Below are 26,422 nucleotides of genomic sequence, written 5' to 3' on the forward strand. Positions count from 1 at the left end.
GAAAATTTCATTGAATTTTGCCTGAAAATAGAAGCTAAACATCAATCATGAAAGTTTCAACCTTAAAAGCAAATCGAGAAAATTTAGCGAAACTTTCTTCTTCTTGCAATCCATCAAACTAAAGAAATCCCTAATTTTGACAGTAATTTTCAAAAGCAATTAATAGCAATTAACACTAAACTGAGGTGAATTTGCAAGCAATGATTGAAAATGTAAACAGAAATTGATTAACCTCAAAAAATCAATTAACTGCAACTTGACAATTTAAAATCTCAACACAAACTAAAATGGTTCAACTTTGTTGAACAAACTTGCCGAAGATGAAATGAACGTATAAAAGTTGATAATTTGGTTTCAAAGTGAATCGACAAAAGAGTAAAGTTCTGTTTCATGTTAAACTCTATCAAAACACAAATTGCAAAAGACTTTTCATGATAAAATCAAAAATCATTTCCATCACTGACTTGCAACTTTACTTTAAGACCAACTATTTGCACCATTTTTTGATTGTTTATTATTTTTCCTGTACAGTTTGGGTAAAAAGAGGAAAGCGAGTGAAAATAGTTGAAGCTTAATCTAAATAACAGAGAGAAGGAAAAATGATGAAAAGATGGCGAAAAAGCTTAAATATAAATTAACACGCAATATTTATTCATCTTCTGTTCCAAAACTCATTAATATTCCCGATGAACACACAGCATTCTCATGGTTTTACACTGTTTTTATACAAACAAAAGGTTCAATAAGTTAAACAAATTGAAGCTCATCATTTGTCAATTTATTAGTCGCCATCATTTTTCATCATTCATTAACTGTTACCTTGAAATTGAAAACGTTCATTGAACCATCAAATTTAATGGAAACTTTATCTTTCACTTTTTCAGTCAACTTGGATCAAAGAGTAAAAGGTTGGTAACCAAAGTTTGAAATGTTTATCAAGGCAACATGATGGAAAATGAGGAATTTTCCTGAAAAATTGTTCATTAAAAGAAACTTTGAAAATTCCATGTTTCACATTTTTCGACTGTTTCAACTGTTAAGTTTATAATTGCAAAAGTCAACTTGCAACTTTGTCTTGAGCGTATTTGCTTTGAAAATGAATGATTAATTTTCTCATGATAATTGCGTGTAACTTTGCATTGAACTTTTGTTTCTCTTGGAATAATAATAGACTAATAATGATTATGATGATAATCATCATGTTTAGTTGGAAAGCTTTTCTACCTTGAGCTCAACTCTAGTATCATGAAGTAAATTGATATAATGAGAGGAAAGAGAGAAAATGAAATAAAATAAAGTTTACCCAAGTGACTTTTCCTAATAATAAACATGACAATGATTATCCAACATTTAAACTAAGCTTAACTTGTTGTTTACTAATAATGATATACTTTTAGTTCAAGCATCATTTCAATTAGCAAAGTCGACATCAAGAGCAAACTGGAAAAATTGATAAGAGAGCGAATAGGTAAGGAATCTGATAAGTTTTGGAAAAGAAAGAAAAATCATTCGAAAGCAACTTTTTCTTTACCGATTCTGCCTTTTCCTATCATGGATGCAATGCTCGGCCAATGCAGATTGATATAAAGATGTGATAAGGAAGGCAAAAACAGTTTATCTTTAAAGTTGATCTCATTTACACATGATTCAGTTTCATGATGAAAATGCATCAATAGCTTGCATCATTAACTTTTATTTGCAGTCGCAGTAGATAAAAAATGAATCCTTTTTTGCATCATTTCTCGATGATTGCAAGATTGATTAAATGCTAAGAAGATCAACTTGAAAGTTATTTACTCTTTCAATTGAATGTCGTTGAATAGTAATGCTTTTGCTATCTGTGATTCCTTCAATTGGTTCACTTGATTCAAGCTTGCAACAAAACTATTTTGCATTTTTATTATCGAAATCAATTTTCTTGTTCTAAACCTTTTAAAAAGCTGGAAATTTTCACGTTTCTTCATCACCTGGCAAACGCACAAAAATTGCCAAATAATAATTTTCTCAATTTTATTGTTTTCTTTTGCTTGAAAAAAATATCTTTTGGTGAATATTTTAAGTTAGGTCGATCAGTCAATCAGAAGCCGAGGGATAGCCGAAGAAAACGAAACTTTTGGCTGCCTTGTCTTGTAAAGCAAATAAAGTCATTACTTGGGTTAGTTAATTGATATTGCCATTTGATTAAATTAACTTTTGCGAAGAAATTATCTTCTTCGAAAATTTTCTGGTCAATTGATTGATCAACTCGATCTGATTCCAATAAAACTCTGAATGTTGAGTTTAGTTTGAGCGAATAACGATTTAGCTGCAAAATTTGAAGTTTAAGATTAAATTTGAGCTTGAATCGAAATTTTTTGGATTATTCTCGATGAAAGAATTTGATTCATAGATAATGGCAAAATTTCGAGCCATCGATTTTCATAACTTCATCTTGAGTCGAATTTTGCAATTTCAAGACTTTTTCTTTTCTTTCAATCGATTTTAACGGAAAATTTTTCAAATCTATCTTTTGTTGAACACCAATAAGAAATAATATTATAATTTAATAAAATCAACTTTTCGATAAACTGATTGAGCTAAAAGTGTTTCCATGATTATGTAAAAAAGAGACAAAATTATCGATATTTTTCTCATGTTAATCTTTCCACTTTTCAATTGTACGTTTTGTTTTCGATTGAAATGGTGAAAGGAACCTTTTAAAATACTAAAGCTTACAATTGAATAAACTTTACCAAGTTTGAAATGTAAATGTCAAATATGAATATAAAATGTACAGAAAAGGTAAAATAAAGTGATAAAGAACTTGCAAGTGAAAATAAATGAAAAAAAATGTTATTATAAAATGTTATTCTTTTCACTCTTTTGCATCACTTTTTTGGCACTAAACTTGTGCCTTTGTGTTGATGTGAAAAGAAAGCAAAAAGATGGTGATAAAGATGATATTAATGAAAGACTGAAGAAAGTCAAGTGATGAAAACCACAAAACCGAAAAGACAATTTTGTCTTTTCTTCATTTTCCAACTTTTCAGATGAAGAAAAAAAGATTGAAATGACTGAATGAAAATGTTGAATAAGATAAAGTTTTGAAGCAAGACAAAAAGAGATAACATACGTGCTGTTCGCTGTTCATGAAGAAATGAGATTCAAGAAGAAAAGTGAAATTTTCATTATTCTCTGCATTATCGACATTTTATTTTCTCTTTAACCATTTTGGTCCTCAAGTTATCCAAATATCCTAAAGGTCATTCTATTTCTCATCAACTTTCTACTTCTCTGTTTAACCAATAAATTGAAAAGTCAAACAAAAGGCAAAGTTATTCGTCTCTTTAGGTTTACATTTTCAGGTAAAAAAAAGGTTCCAATCGAATTGCTTTTCAACTGATTATGGCGATGAAACTACAAGCTGAGAATGGAATGAACCAAGTTGACGAAAAGTTATTTAACCAGTTTCGGTCTTTGACTTGTCATTTAACGCTATTTACATTTACAGGAAACATCATTAAAAGAGTATTAAAAGATCGGCAACAAAATCAAGTCAATAATATTGTTAATGGTTAGAGTTGAGGAAATGGAAACAAGAATCAAGATGGAAACAAAAATTGTGTCAAAATCATATTCTTTCATGACTTATTCTGGACAAAGTTTTAATGGCAAAAGTTGATCAATAAAAATGACCAAATGATCGTTAAAAGTTGAAAATTTATACAATCATGGAAAGAAATGAACAAGAAGTTCAAAAAACAAAACAAAACGAATACAGAATCTCGAAGGGAATTCTCGAAATAATTATAAAATTTTCGAATTAAACTTTGAAGAAATTTCCAGAATTTTTCAAAATTCACTGTTAAAGTTTCAAGTTGATCAATAATGACATTCATCAAGCTGAATATGAAAAAGAATTCAATGATCGAAATCGTCAATTTCTTGTCGAATTGTAAAATTGGTCGAATTTCGGAATCGAAAAGAATTCGTCAGAAATTGGAAAGTCATAAGCTAATGTTTCGACCTTAACCTTTGATTCCTTCAGATGACAATCTTGAACCAGTTCTAATAGCAAATTTGATCGCATTTAAATGTTCAGTTTCGAAACTCATTTACACGAAGTTTTTCATTTGAAAATGTGATTTTCACACAAACTTTAAGCAAACAAAATTTCTAACATTTTGCTCTTTTGCAACTTTCAATCTTGTTTAGTTTACCAATTCATGCATGATACAGTTACAGCGTAAGTAACAAGGTTAGTTGAGTTGAAAGTTTCAAGATAAGGTGAGATTTGGTTGCAAATTTTTTAGATGAAAACTTTTTGTCAACTTTTCTCTCTTTTAGTGTAAATGCTTTGAGCTGAAAAGTTTGACGATTGAAAAGGCAAAAGAGTTTCAACATTTTTTTTGCCATTCTTTTCATTGCATGATAAACTCAATAGTTAATGGTGAAACTAAAGAAAGTCAAGAAAAGAGTTACAATGTTTGCATTAGTTGACTGGCAAAAATGTGAAATAAAGAAAAGAAAAAAGAGAAAAAGTTTCATGAAGCAAAAAATATGCATTTTCTTGACTCTAGGCAAATGAAACTTTCAGTTCTGAGTTTGTCATCAATTGATGACTTTTACCTTCTTTGGACGCTTAATATTTCAACTTTTTGTATTTCGAGAAAAAAGAAACTTAAACTTTCATTATCATTATCATGAAACTTTTTTCCTCCAATTCAATGTAAATGATATTTTCTTGCCTTGTTACAGAATCTAATTTAATATTAATGATTTACAATTTTTCTTGCTTTACCTCTTCCCTGAACTGGGCGAGGTTTAACTTGATTATAACGAAATTGTTGAATATTATGAAAATATTAATGATAAAAGATGAAGCACAAAGAATAATGATAACTTTGACAAGTTGCAAAATAAATTGTTGTGATAAGTTTAAAGAACTCTTTGTTTTTATTCCATTTTTCAGAACTTTTTTCTTCTTCTTCTCACAATTTACATTTTTTGCGCTTCCTTTTCTTCATCTTTTCTTCCAATTTGTAGTGCAATGAATTTTTCCCTTCTTTTCTCAGTTTCAGAGTTTCATGCATTTCCTGCAAACCATAATTGTTATTTCATTGTAAGTTCAATTTCAATTGATTAATGGTTCATTTTTGTGCAACTTCATTTTCAGGCAAAAAAATAAGTTTTTTCAACTTTCAGTTCGTTTCTTTAAATCTTTTGTTTTGTCCGTTGTTAACCCGAGATAAACTTTGAGATTTTACTGGTGAAAGATATTGAATGATAATGAAAGAGAGAAGGAAAAGTGCATCGGAAGTTGAATGTGAAAACCTCAGGCTTTAGGTTGGAATCATTTATTCATGGAAACATTTGAATTGCATTAGAAGGCAAAGGTTATTTCCTCGAAAAAGAGACTCGAATGCGAAAGGAAAGGGTAAATGTTTGTATCATCAATTGAGGCAAAGAATGAAAGAGAAGTAAAAAAACATCGGAAGTTGATTGATTTGGAACCATTTCCTGTTTCAACAACAACTGAGTAGAAAAGAAAAGTTTGTGGTTTCGATTTGTTTCAGAGCAAATTTACTTCCAAGTTGCGAGTTAATTGTTTTTTGTTTCTTCGTCTTTCCAAAGAATTTAATTTTTCTCTTTTTTACTCGTTTTTTACTCTTTTTGCTCAAATGATTGGAAACAAATTAACTTTCAATTGTCATCTGTAACATGAGAATGCTATTTGAAATCATTTATTGTTGGAACACGATTTAATAGGTAATGAAAAAGGAAAAACTGTGATTATTGTTGACCATCATCTTCATGACAATCATGATTATTATGAGTTGAAGATGATCAATCATCTGTTTTAAGAGCAACAAAAGGGAGAAAGGACGACAATTGTAAAGAGAAATGAGGAAAAAAATCAATCAAATAATGTCACTTAATTTGATCAAAATTATCATTAATCATGGTGTCCGTGTTTTTACTCTCTTGCACTCTTGTAACCAATATTATTACATGAGATGAAATCTCTGAAATGAACATGGGAATCAAAATCTTTGATTCAATCATAAATTGTTTTTTCTCTCTTTTCATCATTCCTTTTATCAACTTTCATTCCTTGCTTTTTGTTATCATTCAGCTTCGACTGTAAGAATCTTGTCAGTTTAATCATTGCTCTCATCTTCATTCCTGGCTTCATGATTCAGGCGAAAAAAAATTTTGTGTAAAGAAAATCTTCTTCTCTCTCTTTTTTCATTTTGACTCATCATCTTAAAGCAATAATAATTTACATTGACTCATGGAGACTGGTAAACGTGCTCAAATGTTTAGTCAAATTAACAGACAAAACTAATTAGTTGACAAAGAATATTGAGTTTGTATGAAATTTTATCCATCAACTGACAGAGAAATTCATGATTAAAGTTACCTTATTAATGAGAAAAGGGGAAATTTTCTCAAAGAAATGTTCCGTTACTTATGAATGACAGTATCAGGTCGGTAGACTTCGATTTGCCAGACTGATGAAAAGTTCAACTGAATCAGCTGTAGGATTCAAATATCAGATTATTTGTTTCAATAATCAGATAGATGTTGGGGAAAATTGAAATCTGTATATTAAAGAAAACGATTCAAAAGCATTGAAATTTTTAAAAAAAAGGCCAAGCAAAATCGATAAAATGAAAAACAAGTTTGCTTGAAGAAACAAATCATGTTGACGTCCCGGAGCTCATAGATCGATTTACAGTAGCGATTCGATTTTGAGATTGATCTAAACGATTTTATCACTAAAAAATTGACCAATCTCTTTGAAACTGTGATTTCGGGAGAAAACTGTAGATCTGGTGACACTTCTTTGTATTGCAAATGCACATAGAAAGTGTTTTTTTGGCATTTTTTTTGGTAAAATTATTTTGTGGTAATCAAAATAGATCGATTTCTGAGAAAATTGATAAAAAATCGATCTCAGCAAAAATCGGTAATCGCATTTTCCTTGTCTACAGTATAGATGAGAGATTATTCAGTCACAATGATTAATTTAAAATATTCTATCAACATCGATTTAATCAAAAGCAATGATGATGGCAATCAAAAAGGTAGAAGGTATTAAAAGGTGAATTGGCTAGTTAGCAAGTTGTTGATTGACTAACTTTGAATTCAGACACTGTATTTACAAATGTCCTTAATGTGACCTTAATTGTGACCTTAACTGTGGCCTTATAAGGATAAATATGGCAAGTCAAGAGGTAAGTTTTATTAAGGTTTTTTCATTGAAAATTTTTACTAATCTGAACACAATTCTGATCATAAACTGATTCTGTTTTTTTCATTCATTAAGTTATTGGATGAACATGATTATTCATCAATTCAAGCAATTTTAATATTGGCAAAAAAATGACAAAAAAAGAATCAAAGGCCGAGCAAGGTTCCTCAGAAAATTAGATTTAATCAAGAATAATTTTTAACTTCGACCTCAGCATCACGCATCTGAGTTTCCTCAATTGTTTCAGGCGGGCACATTCGAGCAAAAAGAAGATAAAGAAGGAAAAGAAGGAAAAAGTAAAAGAGGAGAAAGAGGAGAAATTCCAGATCTGTTCAGAGTTTTTAAAGGTTGTAAATACAATATTATGTCTATGACAAAGATTCTGGTATTAAAGTGACAAAAGAGGTAACAAAACAATTTTACTCAGCAAACATGATATCAAAAGTTGGAGATTATTCATGTAAACCTTATGATGACTGTTATTTTAAAAATCGAAGAAAAATTATGATGTCGAAAGGCATTTAATGCCTTTTAAATTCATTATAAAATGTCCTTGCGGTCATTGTTCATCTCAGTATACTACTGAGACAAATTATAAAAAACATGTAAACATTGTGCGTTACAATGGAACAATCATTCTTAATCATTTATTAATCTTTTAACCATTCAAAAATCAGACCAGACTCGTTCTTAAATCAAGGCAATCATGAATAAATTTCAATTCATCACATTTTCATTTTATTTTCACCAACCATAACTCAATTTTTGGTAGACTTGGGTAGTTTCAAATCAGCAGAAGCTAACCAAAAAAGTATCTTCAGTTGATTAACCGTTGAGAAATGATCAGTTCAGAAATATTTATGATTAGATAGTTTAATTTTGATAAAAAAATTGCTTTTGAAAAGATTCGTGATAAAAACGCGCAATTTTTAAAGCACATCGAGATTATTGGAGTAAAGTTGCTTTTACTGTATGATGCTTTAAGATAATGTTGAAAGGAATGTTGAATTATGGAATATTGGAGAATCAAATCGAAACCTCTGATTCCATGTTCTATGAAGCAATCCAAACGAATCGATTAATAAGTTGAAATGTTTCAGAAATGCCAAAAATCTATTGCATGATAAATATCCATTACAAAGTGAACCGTTTAGATTATGATTGAAATGGCAATAAATAAAATGAGTATGAATATGTTATCAAAATAACAAGGAACAAGAAGAAAAAGGAAGTAGATGATGAAGATGAAAGAACGCGAAGATGGAGAAGAAGAATCAATATGAAGATGATGAATAAGAAAGTGGAGAAAAAAGAAGTCGAAACATGGAAATAAAGTCGAAAAGATGATGAAAATGATGTTGATAATGATGATGATAAGTAAGTGAAAATGAGATGAATAGACATGAGCATTTAAAGGAATAATATATTATCAAATCATGTAGACTGAGTGAAAATGCCAGGGAATCGATTCATCATAAATATACTTACACCAATGAGAACAATGAGAAGATGAAAGGGAAGAGAACAGAGTGAGAAGGAAGAAGAAGATGAGAAAAAGCAAAAACTCAAAGAATCATGAAACAATCTCTTGTTATTCTCTTTTTTATCATCATTATTTTCATCTCACTTGTTCACTCTCATCCATTTATTATATCTATCATCGAATGTCAATAACCGTTTGCTCTGAAAAATTTTTGGTCAGAATAATATTATACTATTCAGCGGGAGAAGGAACATGACGAGGAATAAGAATATGGTAAAAGAAGGAAGAAAATATCATGATAACATTTTCAAGGAGAATTTTTGCTTTTCTTTTTTCTTGCTCTTCTCAAGACAAGAGATTTTTCTTAACAATATTAGCATTCATCTTTTCAACTCATCCTTCAAAATATAGCATTCATATTTGACTAAAGACTTTATCAGTTTCTTCTTTACCTTTTGCTTTGTGAAAATATCTGAGTAGCTTTGGAACTTTTACCATTTTCCTTCTATTCAATCCAGTGACTTTGTTAAATTGATATTGATGTGATTCTTTACCTTGTTGATAGAGTAAAGCAGTAAAAGATAAATGCTAAAATGTTGCTTGAAATTGTAATTTTCTTGCCTTTCTTTTTCGATTCCTCAGCTTACCTTTTTCAATACATGATTTATTGATGCAACTTTCATGATGTAAATGCCATTCATGGTAAACTAGAGTCAAATTCATTTTCTATCAGCAAATTAAGATAATGTTGAGAATGAGTGAAGCTACGAAAAATGATCAATATCAATAAAAATATTTTTATTTGCAACATTTGCATCAAGACAGTGATATCATGAAGATATTATTGAAAAAAATTCAATCAATAATCATTTAAAAAGAACAAAAAGTCAAAAAACTTTCAATTTTCAAAAAAGCTAAAAATATCAGCATTTCAATCCATCAATAAAGAACAACAGAAATTGGTTTATGTGAAAACAACAATTCGATGCGAAGACGAAAAGTTTACCTTGCATCCGTTGAGCGAAGCTTTTGTTCATAAGAAATATTTTGGAATGAAATTTCTTGCTAAATATGTGCTACTATAATGAAATTGGGAAGAAGCTTTATCTATGAATTTGCGTAATTATTGGGTTCAATATTATTTATTCATGAAACGAAATGAACTTTTTGACATTTTTGTTTTCCCTTCTATTGTAATTAGAGATAAATTTAGATAATGGAAATGGTTGATCATGAAGGAGTTTTGAGTTGTAGAGGAAAGAGTAAAGTTATTCACTTTTGTGAGCAATGATTCAACCAATTGTGCCAAAACTAACACTTGAACTTTTCCATGCAAATTTACTTGGAAGAACCTTTACAACACTTTTCCATCTATGAATATCACTTTTTACTCCTGTGCTTCTGTTTAAACATTTTTTTTCCATGTAACACTTCATTTTGCAATATTCATTCAATTTACATTAACATGATCATTCAATGGAATTATAAAGTTCACTGTGAATGTTTCATGTCAAAAAGTTTTCAGGGCAAAAGTTGAAGCCTTTTCTATGGTCATGTCAAAAAGGATGAGATCAAAAATGAACAACAGCAAAAAGAAGAACAGTAAAAAGAAAAGATTAAACATTTTCATTGATGTTCACCATTAACCATAACCAGAACTACAAAGTTTCAACTGAAGGACAATCACTAGACGGAAAAGTTTCGAAAAAAAGAAGAGCGAAAAAAAACTTCGAATTTCATGAATAATTATCTCTTCGATATTGGAACAAAGAGTTTGCCTTGGAAGCTTATCAGTTGATCATGTTAAATGTCAAAAGATTATTAATGTTGATAAGAGCAGAGCAAGAGTCCAAGTCCAGACAAGTAAAAATAGCAATGAAGATAAAGTTATTTATCCGTTAAAGGGAAGGACAAGCATTTTTGCGGTCGATGGAAAATGGTTTTCCTTTTGATTCAATTTACAATTTTTTGATTGAATGAGCTGTAAAACGTGATGAGAAGAGATGAAAACTCATCACATTATGATTAGAGTTAATATTTTTTCTTATCATTTGCAAGATAACCTTTTGAATAGGTAAACATGGAATGCTCAATTTTGGTGTAAATCAACTCAACCATACAATTGGTTTAACGCAAGTGAAAACAAATATCGTTTGTAGTTGCCTTCCCTTGAGGCACAAGGCAATTTACACGATCGATCCTCTCCAAGTCCAAGTCTCTTTACTTTACCATATTTTTTCTTCAGTTTTACCAACGAAACAGCATTCTTCCCTTTGTTTACAGTTTTCATGTTAATTGTGATATTCTCTGAACAAATCGATAAGAAAATGTGTAAAATGATGAGAAGGGTAAAGATGAGGGAACAAGAAGGATTGACGGAATTAACAGTGAATATCAAAAGGTTTGCCTCAACATTTTCAATGTTCAGCTCTATTGAACATTTCCTTTTTTCGACTCATTTTTTTCTCTCTTCATTTTGGCTTCTGAACTGAACAATTAGTTTGGGATAAATTTACTCGATTCTCATGTTAAGGTAAAACTTTTCTCCTGAACCAGAATTTTGTGACAACTTTACACAAATGATTGCGATTTGATGAAAAGTTTTAAAAGTTTTACTTTTCTTTCATTTTCTCGCTTCTCTTTGGCAACAATTTTTGCTGCAAACTTACAATGTTATACTTTTTTGTCATCATCTTGCAACTGAATTCATGAATAATTGATAATTAATAGGCGAAATAAATTGGTTGAGCCGAGTGAGAAAAGTAAAAGAAAGAAAGGCAAATGAATTCAATATTACATTTGATATTGACAATATAAATTTAAATGTGAATGCTTCTTTAAAGAATGCAAATATTGAATATATCATTTGGAAGTAAATGGAAAAGGGTAAAACTGAATCAATACATGTTATTATTGAATGTGTTGATTGAATTGCATTCAAATTTTTATCCCTGTTTATCTCTAATCTTTTTTCTCCTCGATCTCTTCTTACCTTATCAGTTATTTCAATTCATTTCGCTGCCTTCTTCATCGCACCTAATCTCATCTTTTATCATTGTCTACAGATTAACTGATTGTTGCGAGAAAAAAGTAAGCAAAGATAATTGTAATGTTCTATTGGAGAGCCAAATAAAACGAGATGAAGAAAAGGATTAACCATTTTTTCTTCTCTTTTTTTTCTTTTACAATTGATATTGTAATATTTAGAAAACTGAATCTTTAATCGAATCATTTTGAGCCGTTTCAGGAGGAAATGGCTCAACCTTGAAATGCTAATCAATATTGCATTAGAAATGAACAGTTTAGATTCGATTGTCCTTTTGTGCTTTTCTTGATTCGAAATTAATTCGGAAAAATTTTGTTTGCAATTTTGTTCTTTTTTTGATTGATTCGATTGATTAAGTTGGTGAGTTGATTTGTACCTTTGAAGTGTGAATCAAGCAATATCTCGATTTTGCAGATTATGTTCGAAGAAAGTTTTGCGAAAATGTTCGAAAAGATAAATAAGCAGAGTAAATGTCAAAGAAATTTAGGAAGTTGGAATCGAATGTGAATCTGTTTAATAAATCTTTAGTTTTTATCTGTTTTTCAAATCTTGAATTCTGTTCACGTATCAACAGGACGAATCGAGCATTTACATACTTTCATGACGAAATTGAAAAGTAGATCAACTTGAAAGAGATTCTTACCAAAGTTGAACTTAAATCAATCAATATTCAGTTTCATTCCCTTTATATCCAAGCCAGTGTTTACCAAGATAAAAGTGAAACCAGAATATCGAAAATCTTTTTTTTTCGAAAGTTTTTCTTAAAATTCGCACACGATTCTTACTAAACCTCATCGCGCTAAAGAACAGCACATCCCGAAAAGAATCCAAAAACATTCTCTTCTAAGTTATTGATTTTCAGCTTAAATCTCAGGTGTGAAGATTCGAAAAATTGCCGACTTCACAAAGTCTCATGTTTTCCGAATTCGCATTTTTCCTTTAAATGAAGCTTGAATGTTGCCAATCAAAGTATTAACAAGGCAATTAAAAAACGATTTACTTTGAATTTAATCGCGAATTTGAGAAAAGCGAAAAAATTGATTTTGTTACTTTTGGCATTAGTAAGGATTTTAATAGTTAACAAGATTCGGTATGAGATTATACTTCAATCAATATCAATAAATAATCATTACAGAACAATCAACTTTGATACTCAATGGATGGAAAAATGAACTTTCTTTACAATAAAATAATTATAATCAAATAATCCATTAACTGCAATCAAACATTTGTCATCAATTTTTCGATTCTCAAGCAACTTTTCAAACAACATGAAAACGATGAAAATTTTTCCATTTAATTGAGTCATTAAGTAATTATTTTTTCTCTCGTTTCAATTTGTTTCTTCATTTTTCATGCCAAGTCAATGATGAGTGAAGAAGCAAAATAATGTCAGAATAAACTCGACAAGTATAATTGTTTTCATCATTAAGTAACAATTAAAAGAAGGAAAAGCGAAAAAATCGGGTAAAAAAGTTCATTATTATTAATAGTTGAGATAATCTTTTAATAGCAACAAACCGAATCGATAGCAAAGGAATAACTTTTTCATGTTTACCATTGTTTGTGAATAGGAAAAAAGCTCAATTTGAAAGTCAATTAGAAGTAAAGATTTAGAGGTAAAGAGAGTTGAATAATGTGATGAATATTAAAATGTTATCCTTGAAATTCATTTATACCACAACATTGAACATGGAAAATTTTCTTTATTTGGTTTGTTTCTTTTGCAGGGAATGGCACTGGGAGTGCAACTGGGAGTGTAATTGGGAGTGTATTAAAAGTGAGCTTAGTTTGAATTTTGTGATAAATAATGAGTAAAGAGTATTATGGAGAAAGAAATGGAGAAAAGGAGGAAAAATCTCGCAACAATCTACCTGGATTAAGTTTTTCTGTGAATCTCTTTTTTCGGTGTTGTTGCTTAATTTAAAGATAAACTTTGCAAGTAATAAATGTTGCCTTCAGAATCATTATAATCAACAGATTTATCGACAAAAGAGAAACAGGATAAACAATCAGATTTTATTTGGTTTCTTTCTTCACTGTTGCAGGATATAATGGTTGATGATCATTAAGATGAGATTTATATTTACAACTCAACCAAATATTACTTCAATTCATTAGAGCCAAAAGACAATATTCAATCAGTTTCAAGTTGATCACTGGAAAGATGAAAGATTAGCTTGACAAGTTGATAGTTTTACTCAGCTTTGCCTTGTGCTTTAGCATTGACTTTTTTCACTCGTTTATTGATTCAACATTTGAAGCAAATTGTTTCATCATATGCTTGCACTTAGACTTGAAAAAGTTGAAAGTGGAAAGTCAGGAAAGGTTGAAGTCCAAAAATACAAAACTCTTTACGTGATTGAACAAAAGTAAATTCATATTTGCAGAGCTTTCTTTTTACGCTTTGCTTCTTCTGTTGACTGTACAACAAAACTAATGAGATGTAATAAAGAAGGGAAAATGTTACTTACATAAAACTTGCAACATGGTCATCTCAATCATGGGAACTTCATTGCGTTCCTTGAGAACTTGATTGACTCCTTTGCAGAAAAACTCGCCATTATGATCATAACGTGATGCTATGAAAACGAGTTTACTCCAAGTTCTAAGAGTTTCATGAGTATTGATGGACATGTCAGGGAAAGTATCCAGAAGAAGAGAAAAGAGAAAATTTTATTTTGGTCAAAATTTTGAAGCAATTAGTAATCGATTGTTTAGTTTTGGATAAATTATTTTTCATGCCAACAGATTTACCTTTAATTACTTTATTAAAGCTAATTATTCTAGCTTGATATTCAGATGTGTTTTCTTGTGAATAATTTAGTTTTTAGTTTTTCTACTTTTCTACTTCATAATGGCTTTCAGTTTTGTTTTCAACCTTTTTTCCGATGTTTATGGATGAAATAAATTCAAATGAGAATAATTTTCCTGATTAATAAGGAATTGCTTGTTAATGGTTAAACATGAATTTTCAACTTTTTTTGCGGTCAGATTATTGTTGAATAGGAAAGGTAAATGTTCAATCATTATGTAACACTAGTCTTTATTGAAATGAAAGTTGCTTTTAACAATTTACTATTGCAACCTTTGTAATTATCCATTAAAGGCAACAGTTTCAGTCTTTGCTCATGCAAAAGATGGTTATAATTATGGATAATTGTGATTGATTGGAGTGGAAAAGTTGCGATCAAATCAGAAAAGTAAATTACTGAAATTATTAGGTAACCATTAAGAAGAAGGGAAAAGAATGGATCAATTATTGCAACAAAATATTCATTTTGGTCCAACAAGGTTTGTCAGTGTGTTGTACATGTCGTTTTACCTCAACACAATGTTATTAAAGAATGAATAATTAACACGAAACCTCTGATCTCAACATGACTCTTGGAGGTAATATGAAATATTCTGATTTCGATGGGAAAATATAGTGTATTTAAAGTGAGAATCTTGATTAATCGAGTTCTGAAAAATCCAAAAATATATCTCGAGAACATAAGATAGATTCCAGTTTTACTCTTGAGAAGAAGTTTTATTTTCTAGACTCTTAGACTCCTTTTGCCTCGAATCAACAGTTTTACCTTCAATTCTGATCGAGCTTCCCCATTTAATTCAAAATGAAAATTGGTGCTTTTATGTGATTCCCTCTCAATTCTGGGTAATCGAACAAAAAAGTAAAGATGAAAATTAAAATGGCTAAGAAATCGAGTTCTCACTTTCAACTCTTTTGAGAAGCTATTAATAAACATCAGATTTTTCAATTTCAGTTCGCTTCTATTTTGATCACGATTGCTGGAATTAACAACTCGTTAGCGAAAATGAGTGCTTCTATTTTAAACATTAATTGTGCAATTTTCAACCAAGAATCCTTCAAGAAGTTGTCTGACTTGATATTGACAAAATTGGCCGTTGAATGATTCGCTCAAGTTCAATAGTTATGTAAGAAATGTTGAATTCATTTTAAGGTAATGTTGATCTTGAAAGTAAATCATGATTACAATATTTTCTGTTGATTCGCACTAACAATGGGATAACAAGAATTCATTGAATTCCGCGAAAGAATTCTTGAGATAAACACTGAATACAAGTGAATAAATATTTGTCACTATTACATGATTCTTATCACCTTAATCTTGATCAACTTGAATTGAAAACATTTATCTTTCAGTTTCTTTCAACATTTCTCAACATCAATCCATCATTGAGTCAGTTTGTTTACATGCAAGTCAATAAAGTGTCAAATCATTTTGCTCATCCAACTCTTGCCAATGATTTTACAAGCAAAGAAAGAAACTGAAGATGGAAAAGAAGACGAACAAGAAGATGGTTCAACAGATAAAGGGACAGACAAACATGCTGTTTATTCAAACGATAATAATAATAATGAAAGTTGATGAACAACAAGAGAACAGAAATCAGTGTAAAAAGGTTTTCTTTTTCGGGGTTGCCTTGAAATAGGAGAAAAGCAGAAACAAATGATAAACATAAGTCACTAATGAACTGTTGACGGATGAACAATTAACATTTATTTTGAAAACAGAAGCTTCACCAACTGCAATGGAAATCGACTGTGAGAAGAGTTCATCTTCTAATCACATATTTATTGAAATTATGATAAAATCTGTTCTAATATTACAATTTAATCAAGATAATTGTTTGACTTGAGTAAAGATGGAAGTTTGATGACTTTGTTAGCTTGAAAAATATTGACTTTTATTTGTTGCTTAACGCAATTTTTGAAGCTTAAAAAGCCATTGAAATTTATTTGAAAAATGCTCAACATTTTCTGTTGTTCATCTTCTAGTTTTTATTTTCAACTTTTTTCATTCTCAGCCTTTTGCTCAAGTTTTACTCTTAACATGATATATTGGCTTTCTTATTGCCCATGAAGCGTATTTTTTAAACTTTCACTTTAAATTGAAAGCTAAATCATTTGATGAGATAATAACAAAAGTGGTAAAGACAAAGGTTTAGCGAAATTATATTCAAAAATCCAAACTATGCTCGACTCATTGACATTTTAATTGCAAATGAATTTTTAAAAATCTCAAGTTTTGGGCAATTAATTTTCGAGCAAAACAATGCGTTTGGTTCGGCTTTACGGAAAACTCAACTCAAAGAAGCTGGAAAAATTTTTCTGGGGATTGAAGTAATTCTAACGGTACCGAATATTGGCTCAACTCGCAAATGCTGTTCATTCTGAGTCAATGCATCAGCAAACATTCAACAAAACCTCTTGACCATAGATGAAATTATTATCTCTCATCGATTGATCATTTTTTTTCGATTTTCGGTTCAAACTGTCCAGAAAGTTTATTGGTTTTGACAATTTGTAATTTCGAAAATTTGCATTTCTCGAAAAAGTTTGTTTAAGAACAATAAAAATCCAAAAAGTTCTGAATAATCTGATTAAATATCGAATGAAAATTCAACAGTAAACACATCTGAATCAAGCCGAGTTTTTGAGTTTCTCGAAATTCGATGAATCGAACTTTTTTTGTGATATTTTGGCACTTTACCTGTAGGTTCCATCAGACATTAAATCTGTTGATGAAGTTGGATGTGGTGTAACAACTTCTGATCGATTGAACCAAACAATGGAGGCAGGTGGTCGAGCACCATCGACAGTACAAGTCAATGAGACCATTTCACCCGAAACAACTGGAGCCTTTGGTCGGCGAAGTTTCAATGATAAAGGTTTAACTGGAACAAGAAATGAAGGGAAAAACGTACAAAATTAATGGTATTTTGATTAAGAAGGGAAAAAATGCGAAACAAAACAGAGTTGGTATTAAATTAGATTTGAGTTGAAATAGTGAAAACATAAATATCTATTATTTACGGATAATTTATTTTCTCATCTTATAACAGTTATCATTATTTTCACTCTCTTTTCATCTTCTCTCTTTCAATTGACCAATGATAAGGTTAGTTAAGTTCAATGTTGTTCAGTTACGATTGAATGCAGATAATGAATTTATATGTATGCATAAATACGATAATCAGTCTTGTTTCAATTTCTCGAGTTTTGCATTCTTTTCCATTGGAAATGCTCTTATAAATTACTTTTGCACATTGAAAGCTTTTCGTGTTTTTACTTTTCTTTCCTTTCCTTACAAGTAATAGAATCAACGTTTAACCATCGATTCAATAGATTGACCACATTTGTTGATTACTTTAATTATTTTCAACATTTTTCTTCCAATCCAAATTACCAAATGTTGGTTTGCCAAATGATAATAAATTATCAACTCTGCCAATTTGGTATTCAAAGTATTTACTCCAAGAATCCTCAACTATCGATCAACAAGAAAAAACCTTTCACTGAAAAGGCGGAAAAGTTAATCACAATTTTTCGATTTATTAGAAAGATCAATCAAAATTTTTCGTCACATTTTGATTGAGTTAAGCCAAGCAAATGAAACTCAGACCAAAGATTAACTTGAATTAAAAATTTGACTAAAATTAACTTTTCTGTTCGAACTCAAGATATTTTAAAAAAAGTTTTCAAAACTCGAGTGTCACCAAATTGAATAAGCATGTGACTAATATTGACCCTTTCCAATCTTGCACACTTTTGTGTTTGCATTCAATCTTGAAATTCCATCGCGACCTTACTTTGAACTATGAAGGAAGTCAAATAAACCGCTTTTCTGTGCGAGAAACCAATAGCAATAGAGCTTCTCCTCATAATGTAAACCAAGACATTGTAAATAAACTTCACCCAGAAATCAATTTTAAACTGTTTTTCTTCGTTATATCAGTTCTGACTGAAACTTGAGGGGAAATCTTTCATTAGCTTCTCTCTTCCGATTCTCTTGGTCTTGTCGGACTTTAATCATGAAATTAAAATCCAATCATAATCTCGACTTTTTCCCTCAAAAGGCGTAAAGTCAAAATTTTTGCTCTCTTTTTGAACTAATCTATCAAATTTTGCACCTTTTTGTTATAAGACGGTTGCTGTTGTTTAAAAGTCGCATTTAAATAAAGCTTAATTCCTTCGAGAGTAACTAGATTTAATCGCACTTATGAATATTTAATGTTGAGATGGACAAAGAAGCAAGTTTAGCAAAAAGATTAACAGAAATTGTTTGATCATTTTAAAACATTGCTCTTTGTCATTAATGGATGAAATCAACTCAATTGTAACTTTACTTGTAGCTTTCCAATTGAAACTTGATCAACAAAATCTCTTACAGGGAAAGTGGGAGAAGAAGGAAAAATGAGAAAAGCAAAGTGAAAAAACAGTAATCATTTACTTCAATTAACTTGATCATTGGGTTCGAATGAAATTGTGCAAAATGTAACTAATCCATCATTTTAAGACTCACACATTATTATTATACGACAATCAAATCCTCCCTAAAATCAGTTGTTCATCTTTTGCTTTTCCATTTTTTTGCTTGATTCGTCTTTGCTCTTCCTCTACTCAAACATAATCAAACCATTTCCTCGAATCACTCTCTTGATCATCTGAAACTCACCCAACAAACAGATGCATTTATATCTGTAAAAGCGCCTTCATTTTGTTGATTGATTTAAACTCATCTTCATCATTTTCAATCACTTTTATGCATATTTCATTATTAATACCATTAACCTTAATATGATATCAAAAGAAGAGAAGAAAAAATGATTTCGATAAGCTTTTGTTTCTCTCTTGTTACTTTTCTTCTACTCTTATTATTTTCCCTATTCTTGCTCATGTAATACCTTTTTTCATGTAACTCACTGCATTAGGATTGTGCAAGTTGCGTGCTCAAGTTAATCATTAGTGTTGTTTGAAAAGAAACACAAAAAAATGCAGAAAGATGATTATAAAGATTATAAAAAAAGTTGAACTTGAAGTAACACACAAAAAAAGCTAAAAGTGTATTACAAGTAAAATGTTGATTCATTTGATTGAGCCAATTGCTAGTTGTTGATATTAATATTTTTATTCATTCCAATAATATCATTTAGAATGTAATTTCAAAGCTAAAACCTTGTCAGGCACGAATTTTAAACTGTTAACTTTGTTCTTCTTTTTACTTTTTTCTTCTCATCATAATGAGCAACACAAACAATGACAAAATGAATAGTTGAATGGACAATGTAAGCTAAGTAAACTCACGCATAGCAAATGTTAACATAAAGGAAAAGGTTGAAATATCAAAGTGATTTCTGTATTATCCAATGATAACACAAACCTGGTGATAATAATGATAAAAATTACGGCGATGATGAAGATGGGAAGAGGAAAAGGAGAAATGGAAAAGTCGAAGGAAGAAAAGGTTTCGAGTTTATTGTGAATATTCAAACAACTGTGGATTGTCACTGTCAATCATAGACTCAATCAAGCCAAAAGTGTAGCAAACTGGTCAACTTTTTATTATTGTTATTAAAAGTGAAACATTTTCTGGTATAAAGTTTGATACCATCAATGGGATCGATTAGGTAAAATTGGATAACAGAAGGAAAATGAAGGCTTTGTGTGTGTTTGACGGTGCAAGATGTGTGTGGCTGTTGCTGTTGTCTCAACGCATTTCTTGACTGGCAGGGAGTGAAGCGGGAGGGAGAAGCCTTGAGATAAGGTTGACTGGCGAGGGTTGAGATGGGATGAATGGATGGCTTTTCACACTCATCTGGATACTATTTAAAGTGATTAATTTGTGTGCATTAAAAAAATGTTGGAAAAACTTTTCTACTTTTTCTTCTTCTTCTTCTTTTCTGTTTTGTTTAGGCTTTCATGCATTTGGCTTACCATGAATTTCAAGGGAAATCCATTTGGTTAATGGAATTTTGGTTGCATTGTTCCAAACTGAACAGCCAAATTTAACGCCAACATCACTTCGAGTAACTACCAATCGAATGGTTGAGGTTACACTTGGTCCAGTTTCGCGGTTAATCAGGTTAACCTTTGATCGCAATGGACGCGTCCCATTGAACCATTTTATCTCGGGAATGGGTCGACCTCCGGTTGTTGAACATTCCAAGGTTAGGGTTGAACTTTCGGTGAACGGACCCACTTGGTAAACTGTTGATTCCCAATCACTATCATTATCACTTTCGTTGATGTTTTTATTTACACTTTTGCCACTATTTACATTGCTATTTACTTTAACCTTGTCAGGGTTATACTTTACATCTATCCTTGATATATCACTGGATTCATCAGTTTTCAACAATAACTTTGATTCTAAAGGTTCGCCATTAATTCGGATTACAGGTTTTCCAGGTTTAACTGTTGATGGATTATAAGAAGCATTTTAATCACAATTAATCAAGATTAAAAGGTTGTGAGAAGAGAGACAAAAAACAGTTCAATGAAAGTTTCAAGAGTTTCATTTACCATTTATCATGAGGGAAAAGTAAATGTTAACATTTCACCAACCAAATTTGATGAGCTTTTAAATTGATTTGATAGTTGAATTTATTCAGTTGACTAAAGATTGCAATTGTATTAATCGAGAAAACATAAGAACATTTTTAAAAGCAAAATCGATAGGTAAGTTGATTAAGTAAATGTCAATTTGATAATATCAATTTGTCTCTTTCAATGAAAAATGAAAAACTTTATTTTAATCAAGTTTATTCAAGATCATTGATTTTTATGCTTTTTGGGTCAAATCAGTTTTAGTCATTTAAATAAGCAAAATTTTGATCAATAGAGTTTGGGTTGAAATGCAATTTTTGTTGCTTTCAATAACATTGAAAAAGTCAAACAATGTAAGCCAAATGTTTAAAAATGGTTATTCAAAGAGTTGATCTGATTGATCATTGTCGATTTATCGACTTCCTTTTCACAAATGAAATGTTTCAAACATTTGACTCCAAACCGAAAAATTTGTTTAATAGTTTCCATATTTTCCAATTTATTGATCGAAATGACCTGTTATTTAACAATAAAGTGTCCATTTTGTAGATTGACCAAAGAAAATTTACAAAAATATCAATCTTGATCAATATTGGAATTTCATAATTGATTATATCTAATATTATTTAGTTTGCATTATGTGAGTTATCTCAAGATAAGCGGTTCATTAGCCTCAGAATGACATTCGGAGGTCATTTTCTGAGAATGCGATTTCTCTCATCGAATGTTGTTTGATATTAAAAGCACTTTTAGGAACTAAACAAGATCGTCTCTTATGACGAGAAAATGTGTGAATGACGCTCTTGTCACTAAATCTTTTTGATTTGACGAAGCAACTAATAGTGTCAAAAATTTTTCTCTCATGATAACCTTCAAAGGTTACTTAGAGGTCAAATAACTTTGAATGTCTTGAGATTTCTAGACAATGGTTCTCCAATTCATCAGACAGTTTCAATATGTTTATTTCGTGTGATATTGAGTCAAATGTAAAGTAAGTGAATAACTTGAGTAATCATCGCATGTTTGAATAAAACTGGAAACATGAAAATAATTTACTAGATGTCAATGCTCCTTTGAATACCACTTTATAGTGAATCAAAGTTTACCGCAATCGCCTTAGCTTTTTGTGTTAGACTCGAGGAGTAAAAGTGACAGACAAAAGGATAATCATTAGATAATTGTGTTTGTATATTGTAGTCAAACAACAACAAACAACTGTCAACTGCCAATCAGTCTATTGTTTAACAATAAACTGTAACCTTGTGGTTAACATCAGAAAACATCTTCTTCTCAACTTATACTTAGGATCATCTTAACTTGTCATTTTAGATTCTCGATTCTCAACTTATCACTAAAAGGACTGAAAGCAGAATACTCTTTGAGCACTGCCTGGGTTGAAATGTTACCGAAGTCATTTGGACATCATAAGGCAATATCTAAGATGATCTTTTGACGCAATAAACTCGTAAGTTGATCTCAAAGTTTGCTTCTTTTCTCAACTCTTTATCTCGGCCATCACTTTAGGTAAAAGGTGCAAGTAAATATCATTTGTACTCAATTACAATGCAGAATCATCATCGTGAGATAAACAGTCTCATGAAAATATTAGCGTTTTCCATTTGTTCTTATTAGTTGTTTCTGCTTTCATTGCAATCATTTTGGTGAAATTAGATGAAAATGCTGGTTAAAAAGAGACTGAAAGGGTTGCAATAGAAACAATTTTGTGATTAATTCTTATTGAAAACAATCAACTAATATGATGTAAACGTGTCTCGAATTGTAATTGCAATAACTTTCAATTATAACATGATAATCAATGTTTGTAACAAAGAAATGAAACAATGTTGATAATTCTTTTTACATGTAATTTTCATCTTTTCACCTTAATTTGTATTCATTATCATTTTTCTTTTAGTTATTTACACACTAATAACCAAAATAAATCAACAAATGATAAATTTTGCATTCAACATGTGCTTTGCTTATAAATACACCAACAAAAGGAAAGATTCAATAAGTTTATCCATTTTTGAACATTCAATTGTAAACAATCTTTTCCCTGAGTTTCACATGCATTCCGATATTTAGATTTTCTCTGATTCTGACAGTTTGATCAGTAAATTGAGTGACAGTTTTTTTATTACTAACTTTAACTTCATTTTGTACCTTTTCAACACTCTACTGTTTTGACAGTTTAAACAAGTTTTGTTTTTTATTCAACTTCGTAAAGCCATGTGAAAATTAAAACACATTTCCAAGTTAAGAGACTCGAAGTTTCACAAAACTCATCGACTCATTTTGCATCACTGTTTGGTCAAAAGATTGAAATTTCATCAAATGACGAACAATAATGAATTTCAATTTTTGAGGCTTTAAAACTGAACCTTTTGTGGTTTAAAACTGAACTCACTGTTTGCTTCATCGACGACTAGCACCTTAAACAATTCAACTCTGGTTAACATGAAAAAAATCATCAGTGGTTAGCATAAAAATCCTTTTCATTGTTGTTCGATAATTTAAATTGAATGCAAAAAATAATGAAATTTCATTTCTTTTTGTTGAATCTTTAAAACACAGTTTTCCTTGGTTTGTGGTTTAAAGATGAAGAGCGATCTTAAAGGTTTAAAGGTTTTATGGTTTAGCTGGATTTAAGTTAATTGCTGTTATCAACATTCGAAAGGTAAAACTATCTTCTCAATTGTTAATGAGCATATTAGACAAGTAAAATGTTGTTGTTGTAAGTTAAATATAAGTTGAAAGGCAGAATATATTAGGTTAAGTTAGGAAGATAAGAAGATCGAGAACAACGGAAAACATGAAAATGACACAAAGGATCACTTTTGTTGTCTCTGTCAATAGATGATGATGATGACGAGAGTGAAGAGCGTTTGGTTAAGAGAAGAAAAAAAGATTGAAAATTGCAAAGTTTTCACTTTAAACTGACTTGAGCCAAGTTTTTGTAATTTTACAAGATTCAATTGAGGCAAGGAAAGAAAAGATTACTTCTTGTTTTACTATTCATTGCATGTAATACATGCAAAGGCAAAGATCTTTTACATAAGAATCATCTTCTTTTTCCTTTTCTTTCCTTCTTTTCTTATTCATCATTGTCATCCCCATCCTCATCATCCTCATCATCTCCTCCTTTTCTGGTCTCTTCTTATGGTTAAACAAGACAGATCAAGTAAATCTCTCATCTATTGAAGATGCATTGTAATTTGCTTCAACTTGAAAGAAGAACAAGAAAAAAAGTCAAACTTTTTTTTCTGTTTAAATAATTTTAATTAACTCAACTCACACTCAATAATCATATGAAATAATGAACTAAATGAACGAGTTTAAGTGGTGAGAAAAGAAGCGGAAAATGTTGAATTATTCAAATTACGATGTTAGACGAAAGGGAAAAAAATTGTTGAACTCATTTTTTTCTGTGTGGTTAAAGATGTTGACTTTTTATTAAAAATGGTTTGGGTAATAAACCAAGAAACTGATGCGAATTATTTGATGGCAACTTGCCAGTTGTAATTGTGATAACTTATTGTCTACTAGATTTACACTTAAATCATTATCATCTTAGTCTCATCAGAAGCATCATCAGCATCATCTTATGCTTCATCTTCATGCTAATTTTACGCATTTACACTTCAACACACCGAAACATATTTTTCAATTTCTCTTCTAATCAACCAGAAATTCAATTATTTCAGCCAAAAGAGTTTGACTTGATTCTTGATCTTCATTTCAGTCAAATCTCAATCGATGAAATGATCACAATTTTGAGTGATTCAAATCATAAATTGAAACGATTGAATGGATTGGAATCAAAGAAAAGGATTTGACAATAACAATGAAAATAACCAGATTTTAGTGACTTCAAACTCGAAAGTGAAATGTTGAATGATCTGAAAATAGTCTTTGAAGTTGATTGAGAAAATGAAATATTTCAATTCTTCATGAGTTATTGTTTTCACTTGAATTTGCTTGGTAAAGGTATGAGTTAAATTAATGTTTAATCAAGATTTTGGTTTAAATGCATTTGTTTAAATTCCCTTCGATTTGTTGGTTAATTTTGACTTGTGAAAATAATTGCCATTATTTGGGAATATTTAATTCCACATGAGGAAAATAATGCACAAATAATAGGTTATTATTGCCATGAAATGTTCAAAAATGAGATAAAAATAATCTTTTCCTTCAAAGATATCAATTCTTTACTTTTAATCGGATTATTATGAGAATGAAAAAGTTAGGAATTAGGAATGAAGTTTAAACAAAATATGAATTTCATTAAATGGAATAAAAATAAAGTCTTTTTTTGCTGTCTTTAGCAAATGTTGTCAAATTGAAACTGAAAATGGGTTCACCATGAAATATCCACTTCTTTTGTTTCAATGAATCGACAAAAGTTGAATCAATTTATAAATTATGCTCTAATTGCCTTTGGATAACCATTTAATTGTACATCTCACGAGACCAATTGAGTTACCAGGAGAAACCAGAAAAGGTTTACACTTGTTGACTTGGGGTTGTAAAGCATTTTCAACATTTTTATTTTAAAAATGGTTTTCACTTCTTGTTTACATGTTCAGGGTAAATTGGTCAACACTTGAACTCCAGTTGAACTGATTTTCGGGACAATTTAATTGATAATTACCTAATGTGAACAACTTGGAGTAAGTTAAAGATGGACAATTCCCATGGACATAAGTAACATCACACTTGTAGGTTCCTTCATCACTTAAAGCTAAATTTTTAATCCTCAAATAGGCAATTCCAGTGGTTGTCATGTTGGAATCGTCCATTGATATTCTATTTGGTTGACCACTAAAATGGCCCAATGCTTTTTGATAGCCTTGTGAATATGAATAGACTCTTTGCCATTCATTTGAAACATTTTTCGACCAAGTTATGAAGTAAATTTCACCACAATTTTTAAAATCAACTTCACAAGGTAATGAGGCTAAACCGTCACCAAAAGTGGCTATTTCATGGACACGAGATTCAGTTAATATAATTAAACAAGATAAAAGGAAAAGTAAATTGATTAAAGATGATAAATTCATTTCTAATTGTTGTTGTTGTTTGGATGTAAATTGAAATGGAAATTGTTAAAGATGAAAATTATCGATCAATCTAAAGATGAGTTTAATGATGAGTTTACAGATGATGATGATTATAATCCTGAAAAGAGTATCAAGAAACGACGTTCAACGTCGAGTCTGAATTAACACACATTTTACACTAGAAAATGTTGATCATCATTGTTGGTCGCGATATCGATAACTAAATGATAACTAAATG

General features: G+C 30.2%; 1 protein-coding gene across 1 annotated transcript in view; it reads right to left on the reverse strand.

The window, feature by feature from the left end:
• Nucleotides 1-26,407, reverse strand: part of LOC107361390 (hemicentin-2-like) — a 74,483-nt gene extending 48,076 nt beyond the window's left edge. The window contains exons 1-4 of the mRNA XM_015928213.3: nucleotides 25,776-26,407; nucleotides 20,510-20,989; nucleotides 17,286-17,469; nucleotides 14,241-14,374 (exon numbers count right to left, since the gene is read on the reverse strand). Of these exons, the coding sequence (XP_015783699.2) occupies nucleotides 14,241-14,374; nucleotides 17,286-17,469; nucleotides 20,510-20,989; nucleotides 25,776-26,184 (1,207 nt within the window). The 5' untranslated portion in view covers nucleotides 26,185-26,407. The remainder of the gene's footprint in view (nucleotides 1-14,240; nucleotides 14,375-17,285; nucleotides 17,470-20,509; nucleotides 20,990-25,775) is intronic.
• Nucleotides 26,408-26,422: the final 15 nt, after the last annotated feature.

This window comes from Tetranychus urticae, chromosome 1 (genome assembly GCF_039701765.1).
Source record: "Tetranychus urticae isolate SD_2017Ah chromosome 1, NJAU_TeUrti_SD_1.0, whole genome shotgun sequence".
Taxonomy (NCBI): Eukaryota; Metazoa; Arthropoda; class Arachnida; order Trombidiformes; family Tetranychidae; genus Tetranychus; species Tetranychus urticae.